Source organism: Chiloscyllium plagiosum, chromosome 3, assembly GCF_004010195.1.
Source record: "Chiloscyllium plagiosum isolate BGI_BamShark_2017 chromosome 3, ASM401019v2, whole genome shotgun sequence".
Taxonomy (NCBI): domain Eukaryota; kingdom Metazoa; phylum Chordata; class Chondrichthyes; order Orectolobiformes; family Hemiscylliidae; genus Chiloscyllium; species Chiloscyllium plagiosum.
In genome coordinates this window covers 99,215,691-99,239,153 of record NC_057712.1, presented here as the reverse complement: position 1 = coordinate 99,239,153, position 23,463 = coordinate 99,215,691, and the positions used below count along the sequence as shown (strand labels likewise).

The 23,463-nt window shown below is 43.0% G+C and overlaps 1 protein-coding gene across 2 annotated transcripts in view; it reads right to left on the bottom strand.

The window, feature by feature from the left end:
* puf60a (poly-U binding splicing factor a) overlaps positions 1–23,463 on the bottom strand; it is a 67,237-nt gene that overhangs the window by 43,369 nt on the left and 405 nt on the right. For both annotated transcript variants that reach the window (XM_043686952.1, XM_043686951.1), the window contains exons 2-4: positions 22,795–22,836; positions 17,147–17,233; positions 8,754–8,843 (exon numbers count right to left, since the gene is read on the bottom strand). In XM_043686952.1, the coding sequence (XP_043542887.1) occupies positions 8,754–8,843; positions 17,147–17,233; positions 22,795–22,836 (219 nt within the window). The remainder of the gene's footprint in view (positions 1–8,753; positions 8,844–17,146; positions 17,234–22,794; positions 22,837–23,463) is intronic.

Genomic DNA, 23,463 nt, shown 5'->3' with positions numbered 1-23,463 from the left:
GAGGCCACTTCAACAATGACTGAATAAGGATTGGACAGCTCGATCATAGCATAGGATGAAAGAACTTATGAATGGTTCAAAATTCCAATGGCAGGTCACCAAGATCTTTGGAGAGAGGCTAAAACAAATTTTCACTGGCAAAGATTACACAAATGGATAAAATTTTGCCAGACATGTCAGATGGTGAGAAACCCCAATCAATAACAGCTTTCATGAACTGTCTTGCAGAGTCTTAAAGATTACAAAGATCCCCAGTCCAAAATCAGAAGCAATTATGGATGTGTCAACTATTTCCTAAAGAACCACCTTTGGAAACAATTTCTGCTAAAATAGGAGTGGAACGGTGATTCTTTTAAAAATAAATACAATCAGATCATACACTGCATTTTGTCACAAATATTTAAAGATGGGATCAAACACCCCTTATGGACTAAGAATTACCAGGGAAAAGGTGGGACATACTGGAGACCAAAGGAGCAACCTATGCATGCAGACACTGAGCATAGATGAATACATCTCATTTGTATTTAGAGGTAAAAATATTGTATCCAGAGACTTCAGTTGGGACACTCAGGTTCTAGAACACGTTGAGTTTATTGAGGTATTAGAAGTTTAACAGGCATAACAGGTGCACAAATCCCTAGAACCTGAAACACCTCCCAGAGGGGGGTAAGGGAGGGGATTGTTAGGGCCCTGGCAGAGATATTTAATACTCTGCTAACCACAGGTGAAAGGCCAGGTGACTAGCAGATAGCTAATGTCATTCCTTTGGTCAATAAGGGAAAAGATCAAAGGAAACGTGAGGGGCAAGGTTTTTTGAAACTAAAGAGTGGTGAGGGCCTGGAACATGCAACCACAAGTAGTGGAGGCAGATACAACAAGGGCGTTTAAAGGCTTTTAGATAAGCACAAGAACAAGCAAGGAACAGAGGGATATGGACGATGACCAAAGAGAAGAATAAGTTTTATTTGGCCTCGTGCAACACCACCATGGGCCAAAGGGCTTGTTCCTGCGCTGTTCTAAGTTCTAAAAAGGCCACAGGGTTTGGCCAATTAATTAAACACTAGTTGTTGGAGAAAATTCTGAAGGACAGGATTAATCAAGACTTAGAAACAAGGTTTCACCAGAGATAGTCAGGACACTTAGAGGGAGATCCTGCCCGACTAAATTAATTGCGTCTTTTTTGAAAGGTGACTAAATATATTGAGGGTAGTACAATTGATGTGGTTGACATGGACTTCAGTAAAGTCTGACAAGGTCCCACACGGAAGGTGGGTCCAAAATGTAGAGCATGGGATCCAATGCAAGCTGGCAAACTGGATCCAAAACGGATTTAGAAACAGGAGGAAAAGTATGATGGCGGAGGGCTGTTTTTAAAATTGGAAGCCTGTGACCAGTGGTATACAACAGGGATCAGTGCTGGGACTCTTAATGTACTTAGGACAAAGTAACTACTTGGATGTAAATGTAGATGATGCAATTAGTTAGTATGCAGATGACAGGAAAATTGGTGGTGGTGTCTTTGATTGTGAGAAGGATAGTCTTGGGCTATAGTCTGATATTGATCAGCTGGTAAACCGGGCAGAGCAATGGCAGATTGAGTTTGATTTCAACAAGTACATGATGCATTTTGGAACATCTAAGGAGGGAAGGATATACACAATGGTAGGTCCATGGGGAATACCAAGCAAAGTGACCTTGGTGTACAAGCGTACAGACTCCTGAAAATGTCAGCCCAGGTAGAAAGGATGGTGAAGGCGACATAAGAGATATTTTGCCTTGGTGAGATAGGGTGTACAATAAAGGACAAAGAAATCTTGTTACAATTTTATAAAACACTGGCTAGGCCATAGATTATACAATGTGCGCAGTTCCGGTCACCACACTGTCAGAAGGACATACCTGCATTACAGGGGGTGCAGAAAATTTACCATGCTGCTGCTTGGGACAAAAAGTCTCCGTTACGTGGAGACACCGGATAAGCTGGGTTTGTTTTCCTTCAAGCACAGGAGGTTGAGGTGGGAGACATTATTAAAGTGAGGAACAAGAGCTGTGGAGTGGATATGAAAAGGGGTTTTTTTGGACACAGGGTATGGAACATGCTGTCTGAGGGGGTGGAGAAGACAGATACTCTTGCAATATTTAAAAACATCTGGATGAGTACTTAAAATGCCAGGGCATAGTATGCTATAGACCAAATGCAGATAAAAGGGATTAGGTTAAGAGTTGTTTGGTTGACACAAACATGATGGGCTAATGGAGTTGTTCCTATGCTCTATTACGAAATCATGAATAGTTTGAAAATAAAATAATTCACATCTTTAGAATGTCACTCAAAACCTCAAGTATTGGGAGAGTTGACAAACTTTGAACATTATCATTTTAACAGACCGTTTGCACCTGCTCCATCATACATTATGACCATGGCTGATCATTCAATTCATAACCTGCTCCCAGTTTTCCTCCCACATCCTTTGATCCCTTTAACTCCAAAAGCTGTATTGAACTCCTCCTTGAAATCATTCATTTTGGCCGCAAATGTTTTTGCGGTAGTGATTCCAATGGCTCATCATTCTGGGTGAAGAGATTTCTCCTCAGTACGAAATGATTTACCCTGTATGCTTAAACTGTCACCCTTGGTTCCAGACTCCTCTGCCATCAATAACATCTTTCCTTCATCAACCCTGTCCTGCTTGAATTTTATCACTAGGAGATTCCCTCCCACTCCAGTCAACGAGGATTGGGCAGCTCCATTGACATACAGTAACATGCCCCAAGAGGCTCACAGAGCTCCATGGCAAGTCACTAAGGCATTTGGTGAAAACAGGCTAAAACAAGAATTTTTGACCTCAATCCAGTCCCCCCTCATATTTCAGTCTTGCTAGTGCAGTAATCAGTCTGGTGAATCTTTGTCACACATCCTCTATAGCAAGAGCAAAATGACAATATTCCAGTGTGGTCTCATCAAGGTCCCCACATAATTGTAGCAAGACATCCCTGCTCTTGTACCCAAATCCTCCTCACTGAAGGCCAAGATACCATTTGCCTGCTTTACTGTCTGGTGCAACCCCACGCTTACATTAAGCAACTGGAATACAAGGACACCCACATCTCTAATTACAATTTGCATTTGGCATGGCAGTCTGCACAATACAGGGTAAAGTAGCGAAAGGAGTGAATTATGTAGAAACCTAGCAAGTTGAGATCGGGGCATCACCTCTCTGGATTGGAGTCTCTAATCAATTGGTTTGGCAAATGGATCCCAACAATTGACTTAATGTGCATTTAAGAACTTTAAGTGTCACTTGAATTGTTTTTCTCTCATGTAACTTATGTTTTGCTGTTCATGAATACCTGAAGTCTCAAATCTCTTTCAGTAGCTGACCACCATAAATGCAGACATGTTTTATCAAGCAAAGATTCATTCTGGGACCTGACCATTCTAACAGCAGCATCAGCCAGGATCTCAACAGGGATAAGCTGCATTCTTGAACTACTGCCATCCCTCAGGGTATCAATACATCCACAGTGCTGCCAGAGACCGAGATCTATAATGTGGACCCAGTGACACCAAAGCAATGGCAATGTGTTTCCAAGTCAGGATGGTGCGAGCAGTGGAGGGGGAACTTGCAGGGAGTGGTGTTCCCATGTATCTGCTGCCTTAGTTCTTCTGTTTTGAGGTGGTCAGAAGATTGGGAGTTGCTGACAAAAGTTTTGTTGAGTTTGTGTGGAATCATTACCATATTTTGAACCCAAGTGCATTAGGTCAGGCGTTCTGTTTGTTGGCTCTAAAATTACTATTACCTTCGGTGGTAGGCAAAGTAATGGAAAGGGTACTGAGGGATAGGATTTATGAGTATCTGGAAAGACACTGCTTGATTAGGGACAGCCAGCACGGATTTGTGAGGGGTAGGTCTTGCGTTACAAGTCTTATTGAATTATTTGAGGTGACCAAGCATGTGGATGAGGGTAGAGCAGTGGATGTAGTGTACATGGATTTTAGTAAGGCATTTGACAAAGTTCCCCATGGTAGTCTTATGCGGAAAGTCAGGAGGCATGGGATAGAGGGAAATTTGGCCAATTGGATAGAAAACTGGCTAACCGGTCAAAGTCAGAGAGTGGTGGTAGATGGTAAATATTCAGCCTGGAGCCCAGTTACAAGTCGAGTTCCGCAGGGATCAGTTCTGGGTCCTCTGCTGTTCGTAATTTTTATTAATGACTTGGATGAGGGAGTCGAAGGGTGAGTCAGTAGATTTGCAGATGATACGAGGATTGGTGGAGTTGTGGATAGTGAGGAGGGCTCTTGTCAGCTGCAAAGGGACTTGGATATGATGCAGAGCTGGGCTGAGGAGTGGCAGATGGAGTTCAACCCTGCCAAGAGTGAGGTTGTCCATTTTGGAAGAACAAATAAGAATGCGGAATACAGGATTAATTGGAGAGGGTGCAGAGAAGATTTACCAGGATGTTGCCTGGAATGGAGAATAGGTCGTACGAGGATAGGTTGAGAGTGCTAGGCCTTTTCTCATTGGAATGGCGAAGCATGAGGGGTGACTTGATAGAGGTTTATAAGATGATCAGGGGAATAGATAGAGTAGACAGTGAGAGACTTTTCCCCCGGGTACGACAGTGTTACAAGGGGACATAAATTTAAGGTGAAGGATGGAAAGTATGGGGGGGGATGGATGGAAAGTATGGGGGGAGATGTCAGGGGTAGGGTCTTTACCCAGAGAGTGGTGGGTGCATGGAATGCTCTGCCTGTGGGAGTGGCAGAGTCAGAATCATTGGCGAACTTTAAGCAGCAATTGGATAGGTACATGGATAGGTGCTTAAGCTAGGACAAATGTTCGACATAACATCGTGGGCTGAAGGGCCTGTTCTGTGCTGTATTGTTCTATGTTCTATGTACCTTTACCAGAATACACAGGATAGAACATTTAGGACTGATACGAGGAAACATTTCTTCGCTCAAAAGCTGAAGGAGGCTGTGGAATTCTCAACCACAAAGGCCACGTCATTGACTAGATACAAGATAGATAAATGTTAAGATTTAGAAGACATTGAGGGATATGGGGAGAAAGCAATAATGTCTTGAAAGAGAACAGCCATGATCATACTGAATGGCAGAGAAGGATCGATCCACTGAATGGCCTACACCTGCTCCTAGTTGCTACATCCCATCCTAACTCAGAGGGCAAAGTAAAACATTTGCGGAGAGCAGCAACAGCTGTGAAGGTGTCAGTCATAATTCCTTCAATGAAGTCTATTTTATTAACTACCTCAGCACCATGTACACCAACACTTTCAGTGAAATACCATATCACTGCTAGTCTCTCCAACAATATCTCGGCTGGCAGCACAATCAGACAAGCTGTTTCAAAACCAACAAACCCGGAGGCTGAACTGTCAGGTGATAGTGCTGTGAAGAGTGTTAGACTGCTTGACACTGACTGGACTTCTTCACAGGATAAGATATGCAGAGTCCTCAAAGTAAACCCACTATTCAACAAGTGGAAATCTGTGAAACTCAAGTTTTAAAACCATGAGAAGTCTGTGGAGTTAGTGAGGTAAGAATATTGGTGGTGTTTGGACAGACAGATGAACAGGAACAAAGGGGAAGTGGAGGTATGGGTGGGAAGGAAAACAAAATAACTTTTCTCAAGTTAGAAATTGGGCAAGGATTTACTCAACACTCAGTAGCTGCCAGTGTTTGATGTAAGTCTGTCATTCCCTCACTTGGTCTCAGGTAAGAAATATGATCAGTGAGGAACCTTGGCGGGCACTGCATTAGCCAAATACCTAATTCATTCGACATGTGACAATAATCCAGTCACATGGATGTATCACCCTTCATCTCCCTGTTCCATTATATACTAAAAATATTCAGAATCTTATGTAGGTTGAGAACTTACTTTTTTGACAATACAGAAATGGAGAAGAGGAGAGACCATGAATATGTAAAGACGTGAATATAAGCATTTTTCAGCATGAATTATCAACACAAATTATTTGAGCATCAATGTTTTGAGAAGGGGTTCCGAAAGTTAAACGATTTCTAATAACCACACCAGTTTTGAAATTGTTCAATGTCCTTATTTGAGCCAGACACTATCAATGTTAGGTCAAGTGCTTACATCTTTAAAATGACAAAAATGAAATCTAAGATCAGAAACCGGGTAGAACATGTTTTTTTAAGCTTAAAACAGTTAGAGCTGCTTTCATGTGACAGCTCCAACACGGTCAATGTCGTTCCCAGAAATGGCAGAGCTCATAGGGGACCTCAGAGAATGCCAATGCTTTCTCACAATCCCAAGTGAAATATCAGGGCACAAAGATGGGATACATCTAATATTAGTTCAAAAGATGTTCCACCCCCAAAATCCAAACTTAATTCGGTCATCAGGGTTGTAACTGCATAAAAACAACAAATTTATATAATGCAATGGAATAAAGAAACTTCTCCATTATGCTCTGTTCACCATGCTCACAACAACCCTTTTACAGTGACTGATAGGCACGTTGTCAGGGTCTGCAATAAGGGAGTTTGTCAAATAAATGGGACTGAATCAGGAATTAACATGTAAACCCTAAAAAGTTTAGAGATCTTGAAAACAACAAAAAACAAACCAACGGATGCACTCCATTTTAGAGAGTGGGATACCAGTACAGCAAATAGCATGCAGCAACCTCCAATAAGAGACTTGTGGACCCTTTAGCAGTCTGCTCATTGCAGTGCTCCATTAGGAAGCAGCCTGGAATTTTCATACCTGCAAGTGAGGAATCCTAGGGTTCACTAACTCAAGCTCTTCCGCAAAACAGGAGAGTCTCAAAATTAATGGCACATAGAAGTCTGATGAGAAAAGGATCTTTCCCCCAAACCAATACCTTACCAACTGCCCAGCGCACAGCTGCCCAAGACAGTTCTGCCATTCATGATGACTGGCCTGCAAACTAACTTTATGAACTTATCTTTTCCCCATATCCCTTCATACCTTCAGATAACAAATATCTAACAAGCTCAATACTAATAGCATTATTTGATTAGACCTCAATTGGTTTTGCAGAAGAAACTGCTAAACTTCTTCCACCAGAATAAAGCAGAAATGTTTTTTGTTTCTGATGTTTTAACCCAAGCACCACCATAACCTTCTAAATTCCCAGACGGTGTGCAAACTTTCCTTCCATTTAAACCCTTTAAGAGCAGGTTATCATTTTGACAAATCTTCACTGTACTCTGACAGAGGTTAACATATTCCTGAGATGTGGCCTTGAGAACTGATTGCAGTAAAGCACAGTTCAGACAGGTGACAGAACTTGGGAGTATTCTGACCTGCAAGGAGACTACCGTAGAACTTTAAGAGAACACAAACATGCTGACTGAAAGGGTGAACAAGGGTACAATTGCAAGTAGGGGAGAGTAGCAGATGGGCATGGAGGTATGTGGACAAAATCAGTTAAAAGTTGCAGGGCTAACAGTAGATCAGACATACAAGATGTCTGGGCTTGAAAAGGAGAAGTACAAAAGAAAGGAAATTATAACAAACCTTTACAAAAAGGAAGATTCACCCTCAGCTGGAGTACTGTGTAGGACACCACACTTTATCAAAGATGTGTAAGCATTTGAAAAGGTGCAGAAAGACATAAGAGACCGCCTTTATGTGGCTAGATTGGACAAGCTGGGGTTGTTAACCACAAAGATAGCTGACAGGAGATTTGATAGCGTTCAAAATAATAAGGGGTTGAGACAATAGTGAAGGAGAAACTGCTCCTGCTGGGGGAAGGAGCAAGAAGCAGATTAATTACTTGAAACAAAAAAAATTTGCAGGGTTGTGTAAGAATGGTGATGGGAGTGAAACAGTTTTTGTTTCAGAGGGCTGGCACAGATACAAAGTTTACAGCTGCTTCACTTCATTATGATGTGGAGACATCTGCAACCAAGAGTGTACAACTGACACAGGACTTCTATCTCACATTCTGTTCCCCCAGATTTAAAGGCCAGTACTCCATTAGTATCTTCCCTAGACCTATTGAGATTTTAATGTGTGCATCTGCTCCACAAAGCCTTTCCAGCTTGCCATTAACAAGGTCCCCCATTTAATTATTATTTTTAAATCCAAAGTGGATGCTCTCATTTGTCAAGCTTAAAATTGAGCAGTCACTTCAATCTCTAAAATGTTATGCTTCATCTGTATTGTTAACAAACCGAACAGAGCTACACAGATCCCAATCGGATGTCTCACACCGCTCCTGTATAGAGCAGGATGCTTCAATCAGCAGGAACTAAGTACTAAACATATAGCTCCAGTCTCTTCACCTCAAGCTGTTGCAAAGGGGCTTCCCAAGTATTTACCCAAGCTAAAATTAGTTATTTATGTACTTCACAAGCTGATCAGTCAGATACAAAGTGTACACTGCATGGAGTGCAAAGCTGAACGTCTGCCTCCAGTGGCATATCAGAATCCTTGGGATCACATGCTAGGTCCAGCTGCTTCTTAATGGTAGCATTAAGAATTTACAAGAACAGTGCATGAGCCACAAGCTTGATTTTCAGTCCAGAGCAAATGAGCCTCAAACAAAGCTATCTCTTGGTAATAAGCTAGGAAACTGCTAACATTTCAGTGAGCACAGGGGATCCCACCTCAGAGAGAAGTGCTCAACCTTTAAATTAAAAGATGGACCAACTGCATCCGCAGGTAATGCAGCACAGTACCAGTGACAGCTACAAAAGGACCATGGAAACCCCACAAAGGACTCACCTGCAAGTTAGTGAGTTGTTGCTGCTGGTGAGCAATGGTTTGCTTCACTAATACACTCTTAATGCTTTGTTCCATTGCATACTTCTTAGCCTGAAAGAGATAAGCCAAAATATGAAGTTTCACTGGTACAATTGCTCAGCTGAGATAATGTGCATCTATATTGATTAGACATGGAAGGTTTCTATGATCATGCATAGATACAAGAAACAGGTCCTTTGGTCCCATGCCGAGCAACAGATGCCAAATTACAGTAATCCCAATTACCTGCATTTGGTCCAGTCTTTGCTTTAGTGTTTTAAGCAGTCATCCAGATCCTTCTTGGGTGTTGGGAGTGCATCTGCCTGCACCACACTCAGGCAATGCATTTCATATTTTCACCACCTTCTGGTGGGAAGACCTTTTCTTCAGGTCCCCTCTTACCACTTACTCTTCACCTTCTAAACAAGAGGGCATACATTTAAGTGCCTGTGCTTAATTTTGTAAGCCACAGTCAGGTTCCCCCATCAGCCTCCTCTGCTCCAGGGAAAACAGACACAATCGATCCATACTCCCCTCAAGACGTTTCATCCCTACTTGGTGAAACTCCTCCAAACTATCTCCAGTGCAAACATGTCCTTCTGATAGTGTGACCATCAGAACTAGTTTCTGATGTGCCCTAACCAAACGTTGTGAGCAGACTTCCCTGCTCCAACACTCTACACCCCAGCTAATGAAGGCAAGCAACCCACATGCCTTCTCCATACTGTCTCCCTGTGCTGACACCTTCAGAGAAATACAGACTTGTAACCAAGGTCCCTTTGTTCCTCAATGCTCCCTCGGGACCTACTATTCATTGTGTATATCCTTCGTTAGACCTTCCAAAATTCAGCAGCTCGCACTTGGCAGCATAAATTCTCTGTCAATGCTCTCCCCAATTTACCAGCTGATCAATAGCAAACCTTAGCCTGAGACCATCCTATCAACACCATCCTCAATTTTTGTGACATCCGCAAACTTACCAATTATATCTTCCACACTCCATCCAAGTCATTAATGTAGATGAATAGTGTACATTCCAAACTGATCCCTGGTCACAGGTTTCCAATCACAATAACAACCTTCCATCATTAACCTTTGGCTCCAATTTGTAAGCTCAATTTGGATCCAATATGCCTTCGATCCCATGGACTCCTCCCTTTTGCACAGCCTTCCACACGGGACCTTGCCAAAGGCCTTATTGAAGTCCATGTAAATCATTTCAATAGCACTAACCTCAATATTTTCAAAAATGCTCTCCAGCAAATCTGTTCTGACCAGCCTTGCCCAATCCCTGCCTTTCCAAGTTTTGTTGATACTGTCCTTCAGAATTTTTCCAATGATTTCCCGATCACTGACATCAGACTAACCGGTCTGTAATTACCTGACCTATCGCTGCTGCCCTTCTTGAACAAAGGAACCACATTAGCCATCCTCCAGTCATCTGGCACTTTATCTCTGGTCAGAAAAGTATTAAATCTCACTGTCAAGGGCCTCACCAATCTCATCCCTAGTCTCCTGTAGCATTCTATTTGACCCAATAAGTCAACGAGTCTCTGAAGTGTAACCCACCCAGACCCATTCTCCTGTATTTATCCAAAACTATTGCACCTAACACTATGGGCAATTTAGCATGGTTGATTCACCTGACATCTTTGGATTGTGGGAGGAAACAGGAACACTCAGAGGAAACCCATGTAGACATTGTGTAGAGGTTACACATTTGCCCAATCACCCGAGGTGGGAACCAAAACCAGGTCCTTGATGCTGTGAAGCAGCAGTGCCATAAGGAAAGATACATACTCTAGGTTACTACAGGAAGCAAGGAAAAAGATTGCTGCACCTTTGTCTTTGCATCCTCACTGTCCACTGGAGCAGTGCCTAATTGGAGGGTAGCAAACATAATTCCCTTATTCAAGAAAGGGAATTACAGACCAGTCTTACACCTGTGGTGGGTAAGTACTGGAGAGGATTCTGAAAGACAGGACTGATTACTTGGAAAACCATAGCTTGACTACAGATAGTCAGCATGGCTTGGTGAAGGGCAAGTCATGCCTCACTAACCTCACTGATTTCTTTAAGGATGTGACAAAACACACTGAAGGTGGTAGAGCAGTGAATGTGGCTTACATGAATTTTAGCAAGGCATTTGATAAGGCTCCCCATGGTAGGCTCATTCAGAAATTAAGGTGGCATGGGATATGGGGAAGCCTGTCTGGATGAAGAAATGGCTGACCCTTAGAAGGCAAAGGGTGGTAGTAGATGGAAAGTATTCAGCCTGGAGCTCAGTGACCAATGCTGTTCCGCAGGGATCTGTTCAGACCTCTGCTATTTGATTTTTAGCAATGACTTGGATGAGGAAGTGGAAGCATGGGTTAGTAAGATTGCCAATGACACGAGGTTTGGTGGAGTGGTAGATAGTGTCAAGGGCTGTTGCAGGTTGCAACAGGACATTAACTGGATGCAGACCTGGGCTGGGACATGGCAGATAGAGCTCAACCTGGAGAAGGATCTTGGGGTCTATGCCCATAGATCCCTTAAAATTGCCACTCAAGTCAATAGGGCTGTCAAGACGACATACAGTGTATTGGCTTTCATTGGCAGGGGGGCTGAATTTAAGAGCAAGGTTGTGCTGCTCAATATACCACTGATTGGACCACACTTGGAATATTGTGTTCCATTCAGGTCGTCTCATTATAGGAAGGATGTGGAAGCTTTAGAGACTGTGCAGAGATTTACCAGAATGCTGCCTGGATTGGAGGCATGTCTTATGAAAAAAGGTTGAGGGAGCTAGGGCTTTTCTCATTGGAGCAAAGAAGGATGAGGGGTGACTCGATAAAGGTGTACAAGACGATGAGACGCAGAGAGTGTGGATAGCCACAGACCTTTTCCCAGGACAAAAATGTCTATCATGAGGGGGCATAATGTTAAGTTGATGGGAGAAAGGTTTGGAGAAGATGTCAGAGATTGGTTCTTTAGAGTGGGTGTGTGGAATGCACTATCAGCGATGGTAGTGAAGTCAGAAATATTAGGGACATTTAAGTGACTGCTGGACAAGCACATGGACAGCAGGAAATTAAGGGAGTGTAGGTTAGGTTGATCTTAGATTAAGATAATGCCAGACAGCCAACCTTCTATGTTTGAGAGAAGATTTGTAGCCCGGGTGCTCGTTGCTGTGGTTCTGTTCGCCGAGCTGGAAGGCCACTATGAATGCCGGAGGAAACACCACAGAAGCGCTTCACAGGAGGCTCCCAAGCACTGAGGATGTCACCTAGACAGGGGATGAAACGTTTGCAACAAAAACTTCCAGCTCGGCGAACAGAACCACAGCAACCTTCTATCCATGACAGTACTTGGCCTGTAACACCATGGGCCCTTACTCAGCAGCCTCCTGTGTAGTACCTTATCAAAGGTCTTCTGAACTCCAGGTAGATAATATCCATTGGCTCTCCTTGGTCTAACCTGCTCATTGCCTCAAAGGATTCTGACAGATTTGTCAGGCATGACCTCCCATTGAAACCATGCCAACTTTGCCCTATTTTGACATACACTTCTGAAGTATTCAGAGATCTCATCCCACAATGGACTCGACATTAGAAACCACATTGAAGGACAACAATCTCATGGAAGAAACACAACAAACTATCAGACAGACAGTTGAGCCGAAAGAGGGAAGGAAACAAGCTGAACACAAGAAAAAGCCCTAGAAAAAGAGGGAAGGAAACAAGCTGAACACAAGAAAAAGCCCTAGAAAATCCTCAAAAAATACAAAAACACCATTATATTACCTGCAGACAAAGGTCGGCTCACTGTCATCCTGAACAGAAGGGACATCGAGAAAGCCAAAGCACTACTCGCAGACACCAACACCTACCAACAGCTGGTGCTAGACCCACCTCCACAACTAAAACAAAATTACACAATTCCGGACAATTAAACAAGACAGAATTCCAGAAAATGAAACCAGACGGGACCAACACCCCACAATTCTACAGACTATCAAAAATCCATAAACCAGGAGCCCCCCTCAGACCTATAGTCTCACTATCTGGAACAGCAACTTACAGACTGGCCAAAGAACTACACGCAAGACTGAAATACCTAGTAGAAGAGTCACAGCACTCCATCCACTCCACCCAGGAATTCCTAAAAATCATCAAAAACACCAAAAAAAGAGGAAGATGAAGCAATGATCTCATTCAACGTAACAGCACTGTTCACCTCCATCAACATCGACCTGGCAAAGGAAACACTTACCACACTTTTAGAGGAGACCATCACACACACACCAACCACCATCACATTACCAACGAAAACATCATGAAGCTAGTGCACCAGTGCCTCACCACCCACTTCACCTTCAACAAACAGTCTACAAACAAACCAACGGCACACCCATGGGATCGCCGCTATCAGGATTCATAGCAGAAGCGGTAATGCAAAGACTAGAACAAACAGCCCTACCAACCATCAAACCAAAAATCTGGGTCTGCTACGTAGCTAACACCTTTGTCATCACAAAACGAAACAAGATAGAAGAGACATTTAACATAATCAACAACACCCTCACAGGCATAAAGTTCACCGAGGAGGAAGAAACCGACAATAAACTCACATTCCTGGACATCACAGTCGAAAGGACCACCTGCGTATACAGAAAACTGACAAACACTGACCAAATACTTAACTACGCCAGCAACCATCCCAACACAAACAAAGCTGTATGAGAACACTATTCCAACGAGTCACCACACACTGCAGCACAGACGAACTTCGGAAAACAGAGAACCACCTATACAACGTATTCAAGAACAGATACTCAAAAAATACAGTCCGCAGATTCCTCAAGAACTTCCAACGACAAGCAGACCAAACACAGCCAGAAACCCTAACCTTACCATACATCACAGAAGTTTCAGAAATGAGAGCCAGACTACTGAGACCCCTCGGACTCCTAGTAGCACACAAACCCACCAACACAAACAAAAACTAACAAAAAGACCCAGTACAACCCATGGACAAAACCAATATCATCTACAAAATTCCATGCAAGGACTGCCACAAACACTACGTAGGACAAACAGGAAGAAAGTTAGCCACGAGGCCTGGCACTCCAACCACAACGCCATAAACAAACACAGAGATCGAGATACCATCTATCAACCCCTCAGAAAACGAACAGGAAATGACATCACCACAAACTTTAGGAGACTCATCCAGGAGAAAGATATAAATAGAAAGCAGGAGACAACAGCTTCGCTTCACTTGGAGGTCGCCACTGATGATGTTACCTAGCCAGGTAATGAAACGTCTGGATATCAAACCTACAGCTCAGCGAGCAAACTACACCCTGGACTCCAAAATCTTACCAATCACTGAGGTCAGGATATGATTTCCTGTTTTTTTGCCTTGCTCCCTTCTTAAACAGGGAGTTACATTAGCAATTTTCCAGTCCTTTGGCACCCTCGCTGACTCCACTGATACCAGAAAGAATGTTTCCCATTGGTTCTTGGGAACAGCTTTCCTTTCTCTACCATACTGAAGCCAGTCAGGACCTTGTACACATCATATCGCCCTTCAACTGCCTTTGGTCCAAGGAGAACAGCTTGTCAATCTTTAAAGAATAATTATGCACAGCAATCTGTGGTCTAACTAAGGCGTTATGCTAATCTGAGATTCACACACTGGAAATGAACTTTAGTGATTTGCCAATCTTTCAAAGCAATTAATCCACATTGTAAAAAGTAGCAATGTCTCCCTGGGCCTCAACATTGCTGCTCTTCTACACTAACGCCTTTGAACAGGGTAAGTGGTTTTTTTTAAGATTAGATTAGATTACATTACAGTGTGGAAACAGGCCCTACGGCCCAACAAGTCCACATGACCCGCCGAAGCGAAACCCACCCATTCCCCTACATTTACCCCTTACCTAACACTACGGGCAATTTAGTATGGCCAATTCACCTGACCTGCACATCTTTAGGACTGTGGGAGGAAACCGGAGCACCCGGAGGAAACCCACGCAGACACGGGGAGAACGTGCAAACTCCACACAGTCAGTCGCCTGAGGCGGGAATTGAACCCGGGTCTCAGGCGCTGTGAGGCAGCTGTGCTAACCACTGTGCCACCGTGCCACCCACGTATAGTCGCTTCTGATGTAACGCAACGGCTCTATTCTTGTGCAATCGTGTGTTACAAGAAAATCACATGATAGCTGCACCATTTAAACTAATGGGGCCAGAACTGAGTTACAGCCAATAAAACCAAGGAAAGTTCATCTTCTACAAATAAGTCTAAATTCTTCAATTGCATTATAGCCAATTCACGAAGAAACGTGCCATAAGAGAACAAACTGCATCTTAAGTGATATTTCCCTACAGGCAGCCAAACTAAGATTATTACTGACTGCACATATTTAATCGACATATTACTGAGAGCCTGCCACAGGTTGCTGGTAAATTCTTAAACAATTAATCAAATGATAGCAAGGGTTTACCGCACACCCAAGTGAGAAGAGAGTATAATGCCCAAGGTTTTATAGCATAACAGCACAGTACAGGCTTTTTTGGCCATTGTTGTTGTGCCAACCTGTGATAACAATCTGAAGCCCATCTAACCTACACTATTCCATTGTCGTCCATTGACCATTCTATCCAATGACCATTTAAATGCCCTTAAAGTTGGCGAGTCTACTACTGCTGCAGGCAGGATGTTCCACATCCCTACTACTGAGTAAAGAAACCATCTCTGATGTCTCCTCGTGCTAGCCACTGCCATCTGAGAAAAAAAGCCCTCACTGTCCACCCTATCTAACCCTCTGATTATCTTTCATGTCTCAATTAAGTCACCACTCAATCTTCTCTCCAAAGAAAACAGCCTCAAGTCCCTCAGCCTTTCCTCATAAGGCATTCCCTCCACACCAGGCAATATCCTAGTAAATCTCCCTGAACCCTTTCCAAAGATCCCACATTCTTCCTATAACATGGTGACCAGAACTGTACACCACACTTCAAGTGTAGCCCCACCAGAGTTTTGTGCAGCTGCAACATGATCTCATTGTTCTGAAACTCAACCCCTCTACCAATAAAAGCACACACATCGTATGCCTCCTTAACCACCCGATCAACCTGGGTGGCAAATTTCAAGGATCTACATATCCAGACACAGAGATCCTCTACTCATCCACACTACCAAGAATCTTACCATTAGCCCAGTACTCTTTATTCCTGTTACTCCTTCCAAAGTGAATCACTCCACTTTTCCCCATTAAACTCCATTTGCCACCTCACAGCCTAGCACTGCAGCTTATCTATATCCCAGCTGCCTACAACATTTGTCACGGTTGGCCTTAGTCTTCTATGCCCTCATCCAGGTTATTTATAAAAATGACAAACAGCAGAGGACTCAAAACAGATCCTTGTGGTACACCACTGGTACTGAACACCAGGATGAATATTTCCCAACCACGCAGTCTTCTTTCAGTTCGCCAATTTCAGATCCAAAATGCTAAATCACACCCAATCCCACGCCTCCGTATTTTGTGCAATAGCGTACCATGGGGAATCTTATCAAACGTCATACTGAAATCCATATACACCACATCAACCACTTTACCCTCATCCACCTGTTTGGTCACCTTCTCAAAGAACTCTAAGGTTTGTGAGGCATGACCGACGCTTCATAAAACCGTGTTGACTACCCCTACCCCTTTCTAACTATATCCTCTTAAATCCCTTTCCAACAATTTACCTACAACCAAAGTAAGGCTCTTTGCTCTATAACTCCCCTTCTTGAACAAGGGGACAACACTTGCTATCCTGCAGTCTACTGGCACTATTCCTGTAGACAATGACAACATAAGATCAAAGCCAAAGGCTCTGCAATCTCCTCTGACTTCCAGAAAATCCTAGGATAGAACCAATTCAACCCAGAGGATTTTCACACTTTCCAGAATTGCTAACACCTCCTCCTTGTGAACCTTAATCCCATCTAGTCTAGCAACCTGATTCTCAGTATTGAAGACTGAAGAACACAGCATTCAGGCTTCCTTTCACCAAATGTTTGTGTGCAGCAATTGCAGGGGCTGCAGAATGACGGATTGTTTTGGGACAGCCCTTTGACACCTCCACCATGAGAGAATCACACTTTAAAGAGACTTGCAAAATATTTGCCAACTTCACATGATTCAATAAGTCTACAAAAAGTAAATTATTTATTAGACCAAGATATGGTTAGCACAATGGAGTCCATTTGGAATGGCTCTGCATCCAAGACAACAATGGGGATAACCCACAGTTGAATCCTGCACCCATATCCCGAAATGCTTCAATTACTTCCAATTTGATCCAGTTTGAAATACAACCTTCAGATTTTGTCACCTTTTGCAATGCTTCCTGTTGCTCAGGGTTAAGAGGTGGCAGGCCAAGTTTTGACTGCCCATTCTCCAGCTTCATAATGTCACCACCCTGAAATAAAGCAGATTGTAACGTTACTTTTCAGTTTTCATGAGGCACACTGCAACAAACAGACAGGAATGTCCATGCTTTAATACAAACCGTGGACCATAACTCAACTGCAGGAATTCAAGGAGGCAGTTCACAAACACATCAGGGCAATTAGGGACGGGCAAAAAACCTGCTGAGCTAAACACCCAGCTAACGAACGACTTCAAAAAATTCCCTGTGCTGTAGAACAACTGGGAGTAAGTGCACTGCTTCTCGGGGAAAGACTGAATAGACTAGACTTATCTCCACTGGATTTTAGAAAAATAAGTAGCAACTTCTTTGAAACATACAAGATCTGGGGGACATACTGGAGAAGAAAAAAAAAGGTTCAAAAGTATTAGGAGATTCATTAGTCAGGAGAATAGATAAGCACTTCAATAGCTGCCAACACGACTCCAAGATGGCATGCTGGGGTGTCACACCACAGCTATTTAGGGCAGGAGGGATTACGCTGCTTTGTGCAGTTTACAGACCATTAACTAGTAGGAAAAATGTACAGGAACAAATCTGCAGGAAAATTAGTAATGCAGACACCATGGAGTATTTATAATGGACAGAACTTTAATTACCCAAATATTGACAGGGATACTGCTAATGCACGACACAGCAAGGAGCCTGGACAATGTTTACAGGCATTTCCAGCAGCATGTGACCAATCCAAAAAATGAAAGATGTAGTGCTGGAGCTGGCCTTAGAAATGAGGTGGGCCAGGGGGATCAAGTGTCAGAGGGGGGACATTTAGGACACAGTGATCATTGTATCGCCAAGATTCAGAATAGCACTGGAGAAAAGCACTCAACAAACCAGAGTAAGGAAACTCAGTTCGGGGAAAGCTGACTTTAATGGGTCAGGAACAGAGCTGAGCAGGATTGGTTGGACTAAGACATTGGTGGGAAAAAACACTCTGAAAAATGGCCCAAAGTGCAGGTGGTACACGTATTTGAGGTATAATTTCCCTCTAATGGGAAAGGAAGGACAAAGAAATCCCGAGTACCCTGATGACAAAGCAGATTAAAATTATTACAAAAAGTCAACATTGACAGTTGTAAGTTGAGAATCAAGAGGAATGCCAAAGATGCAAGGGAGAGGTGAAAAATCAAATAAGAGAAGCAAAGAGGAATTAGGAGAAAAGGGAGCATAAAAATAAAATTCCAATCTCTGACAGGGATCTCAACAGCATCAGCCTTTGGAGGAGGAGTACGGCCAATCAGAAAACAATGACTTACAGAGGAAGGCATGGTAGAGCTGTTAACATCAATACTTTGTATCTGTCTTCACAGAAGAGGATTCCTGCCCATGCCATGGTGGCATAGGAGGACACAGTGTCACAAGAAAGATAAAAGATTAAAGACGAAGTCTTAGATTGTTGCCAAGTTAACAAGGCACTGGGACCAATGAGATCCATCCAAGGATTCAATAGACCATAGGTGTAGGAGTAGGCCATTCTGCCCTTCGAGCCTGCACCACCATTCACTATGATCATGGCTGATTCAAGGAATGGACGGTTGAAATTCTAACAGCAGTCAGCATAATACATCAGGAGAAAGCTAGGACTGCAGATGGAGTGTGGGGCATTGGAAAGCAGGTCAGGCAGCATCCAAGAAGAGTCAACATTTCAGACATAAACCCTTCATCAGGATGTGACTGCTCTTGTCCAGCACCACACGTTTTGAGGAGAACACATCAATCTTTCATGCTCTCCAGGAAAGTGCCAGAGGTTCTAAGAACAATCCTGACAATTTCAGATCATTTTGCTTAACTTTGGAGAAACTCAATAATCTAACAGCATCTGTGGAGAGATTGGTGTCCTGGATCTAGTGACCCTGGAGAATGTTTTAGCTCAACTTTGGTAGTAAGTTTCTACAAGCAATTATTTGGGACAGAGTTAGTAATTACATGAAAAGGTTGGGCTGATTAGGAAGCATGGATTTCAAAAGGGGAAATAGTGTTTAACTAATGTAGAGTTTTATTTTGAAGCAACAGAAAAGGTAAATGTGGGTAATGCTATTGATGAGGTATACATGGAGTCCAGAAGACATTTGATACGATGCCACAAAACAGACTTGAAGAAAGTTAGGTCACAGTATAAAAGGGACAGTGACAACATGGAAACTAAACTGGTTGAGTGATAGGAAATAACATTCAGTCTGGAGGAAGGTTTGGAGTGGAGTTCCCCATTGGGACTCTTGCTTTTCCTGATAACAAGGGTCCAGATCAGGGTGTGTGTGGGATTTCAAACTGTACAGGTGACAAAACTTTGGAGAATTGTATGCTATGATGGGGAACAGTGTGAAACTCCAAGAAACATTGGTGGAGCAGATAGATCAGTAGCAGATGAGGCTAAGAGAAGTGAATTGATGCAATCGACAGAGATAACAGATGTGAGTACTGATCATGCCAGCATGTAACGCACATCTGTAATTGCCCTTGAGAAGGTAATGCTGACCTACCACCTTGAACTACTGCAGTCCAAATGCTGTAGGTACAGCCACCATGCTGTTAGGGAGGGAAGTTCATGAGATTTACCCAGCAACACTGAAGGAACAATGATAAGCCCAAGTAAGGAACTTGCTGGTGATGGTATTCCCATTGTATCTGCTGCCATTATCCTTCCAGATGATATTGACAGCACCTTCCATAACCACAGTCAAAGAGCCTTAGTGAATGACTGCAGCACATCTTGCAGAAGGCACACAATGTTGCTGATTGAATACTGAAGGTGTTGAATATAGCACCAATCAAGCAGGCTGCTATGGCATGGGTGGCAAGTGTAGGTCTAGCTTCTGACCTACTATTGTAATCACTATTTATATTGTAGTCCAGTCTGGTTTCTGATAACAGTACCCCTAAAGATGTCAACAGCAAGGGATTCAGTATTGGCAGCGCCATTGAATATCAAGAGCATAAATACTGCTTGCCCCTAGTATGTCATACAAGGATGTCTGCAAGTGAGGCCCAGGTCATAGGAATCAGAGTTGCTATGCAATGTTTAGAAATCCAAGCTTACCACATTCAGGGGAAGAGAGAAACAATTCCCAGACACACTGGCAATCGCATGGAGGATAGGTTGCAAATGCTGACCTTTATGGTCTGGGATCTTCAATAGCTGTTACAAAGATAGCCCTTCAGGGAAGGAAATCTTCCCTCACCAGGTCTAGCCTACAGGGGATTCCAAACCCACAGGCATGTGGTTGAATCTTAACTGGCCTGAAACAGTCCTCGCAAGCCTCTCATTTCAGTGGTAATTAGGATGGACAACAAATGCAACATTAACAGAGGATATCATGACAGATGAACCACTACTTTTGGTGATAGCCACTACTTTTGCCTATCACATTACTTTCAGATTCAAGGTAAATAGGGGAAATATATACAGGCTACAAAATAGAGGACTAAAACTTAATTTGATTTTTTTTTAAATTAAACGGAGATGCAGGGCTAGGCGATGTGTTGTAACTGCATGATATGGGAGTTGGTGTACCCCATTGTGGTTCATAGCGACCACATCTGTAGCAAGTGTTGGTTACTGGAGGAACTCCAGCTCAGTCGATGAGCTGGAGTCTGAGCTTCAAACACTGACATTCCAGAGAAAGGTTTTTTTGGGGTGAGGAGCCTTAATTGACTATTTCAGCAGACAGTTACACCCCTTACATGAACGGCCTCGAATTCAGTCAGGGACTTTTCATTGCCTTGACTTCTATCTCTGCGTTACAGGATGTTATTCACTTGGAATGTATCGGCTTATCTGTGTGAAGGTCCCCTTACAGCTTTGTGCGCTTCATAAATCTGACTGTCTTAGCACTATCAAATGGGTTGGATTGATTTTTAGTAACTATATCATTCTTTATCTCTTCTGCAGGATGTTTTTGTGCACATTGTTAAGAATCGCCCCCACATGCATCATCCCCTGCTAAATGCCTAGCCACAATATGAAACAATGTACTTCACTGCTCATATTTTAAATACTATTCAACTGAAGGTAGAAACCACGATGTCACCAATGATAACACCTCTTTCAGAGTCCTGCTACACCAAAGAAGTTTGGTTTTCCCAAGAGGCAGGATAAATACTGTGCTAATTGTGGCTAACTCCCTTCGTGATCTCTTATTTGAATAACCTTGTCCAGCACTACAACTTATTGTCTGGTTCTTCTTCTGACCATTGAATAGTGCCTACTTTCTACGACATGCTCATATTTTTGGATTTCTAGTTTCCATCCTTAAATCACTCTTTTTAAGAATCTACATATGTCTCACATTTGAACAAACCCTTTGACATCTACTGGATGATTCCATTGGAACATAATATACAGGAACTGAATTAGGCCATTCAGCCCATCAAGTCTGCTTCAACATTCAATTACAGCTGATGTGTTTCTCAACCCCATTCTCACAGCTCTCTGCGGTAATGAGTTCCACAGATTCACCACTCTGGCAGAAGAAATTCCTTATCTCAGTTGTAAAGGGTCATCTCTTCACTCTGAGGCTGCGCCTTTGGGTACTCATCTACCCTGCTAATGGAAACATCGCCATGTCCATTCTATCCAGGCTTCTCCATATTCTGTAAATTTCAAATCAGAACTCCCTTATCCTTCTAAACTCCACTAAGTACAGACCCAGAGTCCCCAACCACTCATTTTCGTAAGCTTCCTCTGGACCTGCTACATTACAGCCTGAACAAAGACGTATACAGCTTTTTTTTTGGGGGGGGGGGGTGGAGAAAGAAGGGGGTTGTTGTTCCAGGAGGAAAGGCAGATATGGGACCTGCCAACCAATCAGCACCTGTCCTCCTGGCATATATACTGTTTCAGATGTTGATCATGCAAGTTCAAAGGCTTCAGCAACATGTTGCTAATACTCAGGTCGACAGTAAAATAAGTCATGGTTTGGCTCAATTTTCCAAATCTTTGAGAAAAACTGACATTTAACACTGCAATTTTTGTTATCCATCCAGTTTCAGAATTTGAAGCACTTGAACAATTGGGCCATTTCCGATGGCAATTAAGAGTCAACCATATTGTGGATCTAGAGTTACACGTAAACCAGACAATGATGGTAGACCATCTTCCCTAAAGGGCATTGATGAGCTAGATTTTTTTGAAAAATCAGCAATGGTTAAGTGGTTACCAGCAAACCAGTTCTTAATCCCACCTTTTATTAAAATTTCAGCACCTGCAGTATTAGGATTCAAACCTATGTCCCCAAAACAACAGCCTAGGGTTCTGGATCACCATATGAAAGGAGAGAAAACAAATATACCTCAAATATTCGGTTCCCCTTTTACAATGGGTTGTTTGCACTCTGACCAAACACGGGGTAATATATGTACTCACACTCCACCCCCATCTATTCCACAGGGCAGGTCACATCCTTACCCACTTCCATCAGTTTCAATAGGTTTCTGCTCCTGCCATCACTATGGCAACTAAAGCCAAGAGTCTGTTCAAAGTTAAGGTACACCATTTCAAATCAGTTTGTTGAATGAGTATGACAGTGACGAATAAAGCTTTCAGATAGACCTACCAACATCATCTGCAATGTGGGGCTTCCCAAGGGTTCCAGCATCTGTTGAATTAAACAACAATTTTCAGAATTTAATAACCACAATCCCACCTGAACTTACTGGACAGTACAGTTCAAGAAAAACGCTGGAGATCACAGCTGGTCAGACAGCATCCATGGCAAGACAGCAAGCTAACATTAAGTCTAGATGAATCTTCAGAGCTGAAGAGTCATATAGACTCAAAACATTAGTTTGCTCTGTCTTCATGGATGCTGTCTGATCCACTATGACCTCCAGCATTTGTTGCTGGAATCATCAGCAGTAATTTGTTTCCACAGCTCCAGTTGGCATAGCTTTGGATGTAATGCTTCAAAATTTTCCCAAAGGGATGAGTTTCTTTGAAGGAATTTAGTTGGCTGTGCTCAATGTTGAAAATATTTCCACCTTTGTTGCAAAGTACAAACTCTGGAGAAACCTACACACAGGATTCTGGAGCAAGGTGAAGGCCAGCCACTGAAGCTGGGGTCAGAATGGATCAGTTTGCTCGGAGGCTGACAGTGAGATAAAGACCCACGGTCTACAGGAGAAGCACCGCCACCCCCCACAGTACCCACCCCACCCCACCCCGATCACATACCACAATAACACTAACTCAATTAGCCCTCCTCTACAGCTCCCCTCCCTCCCCC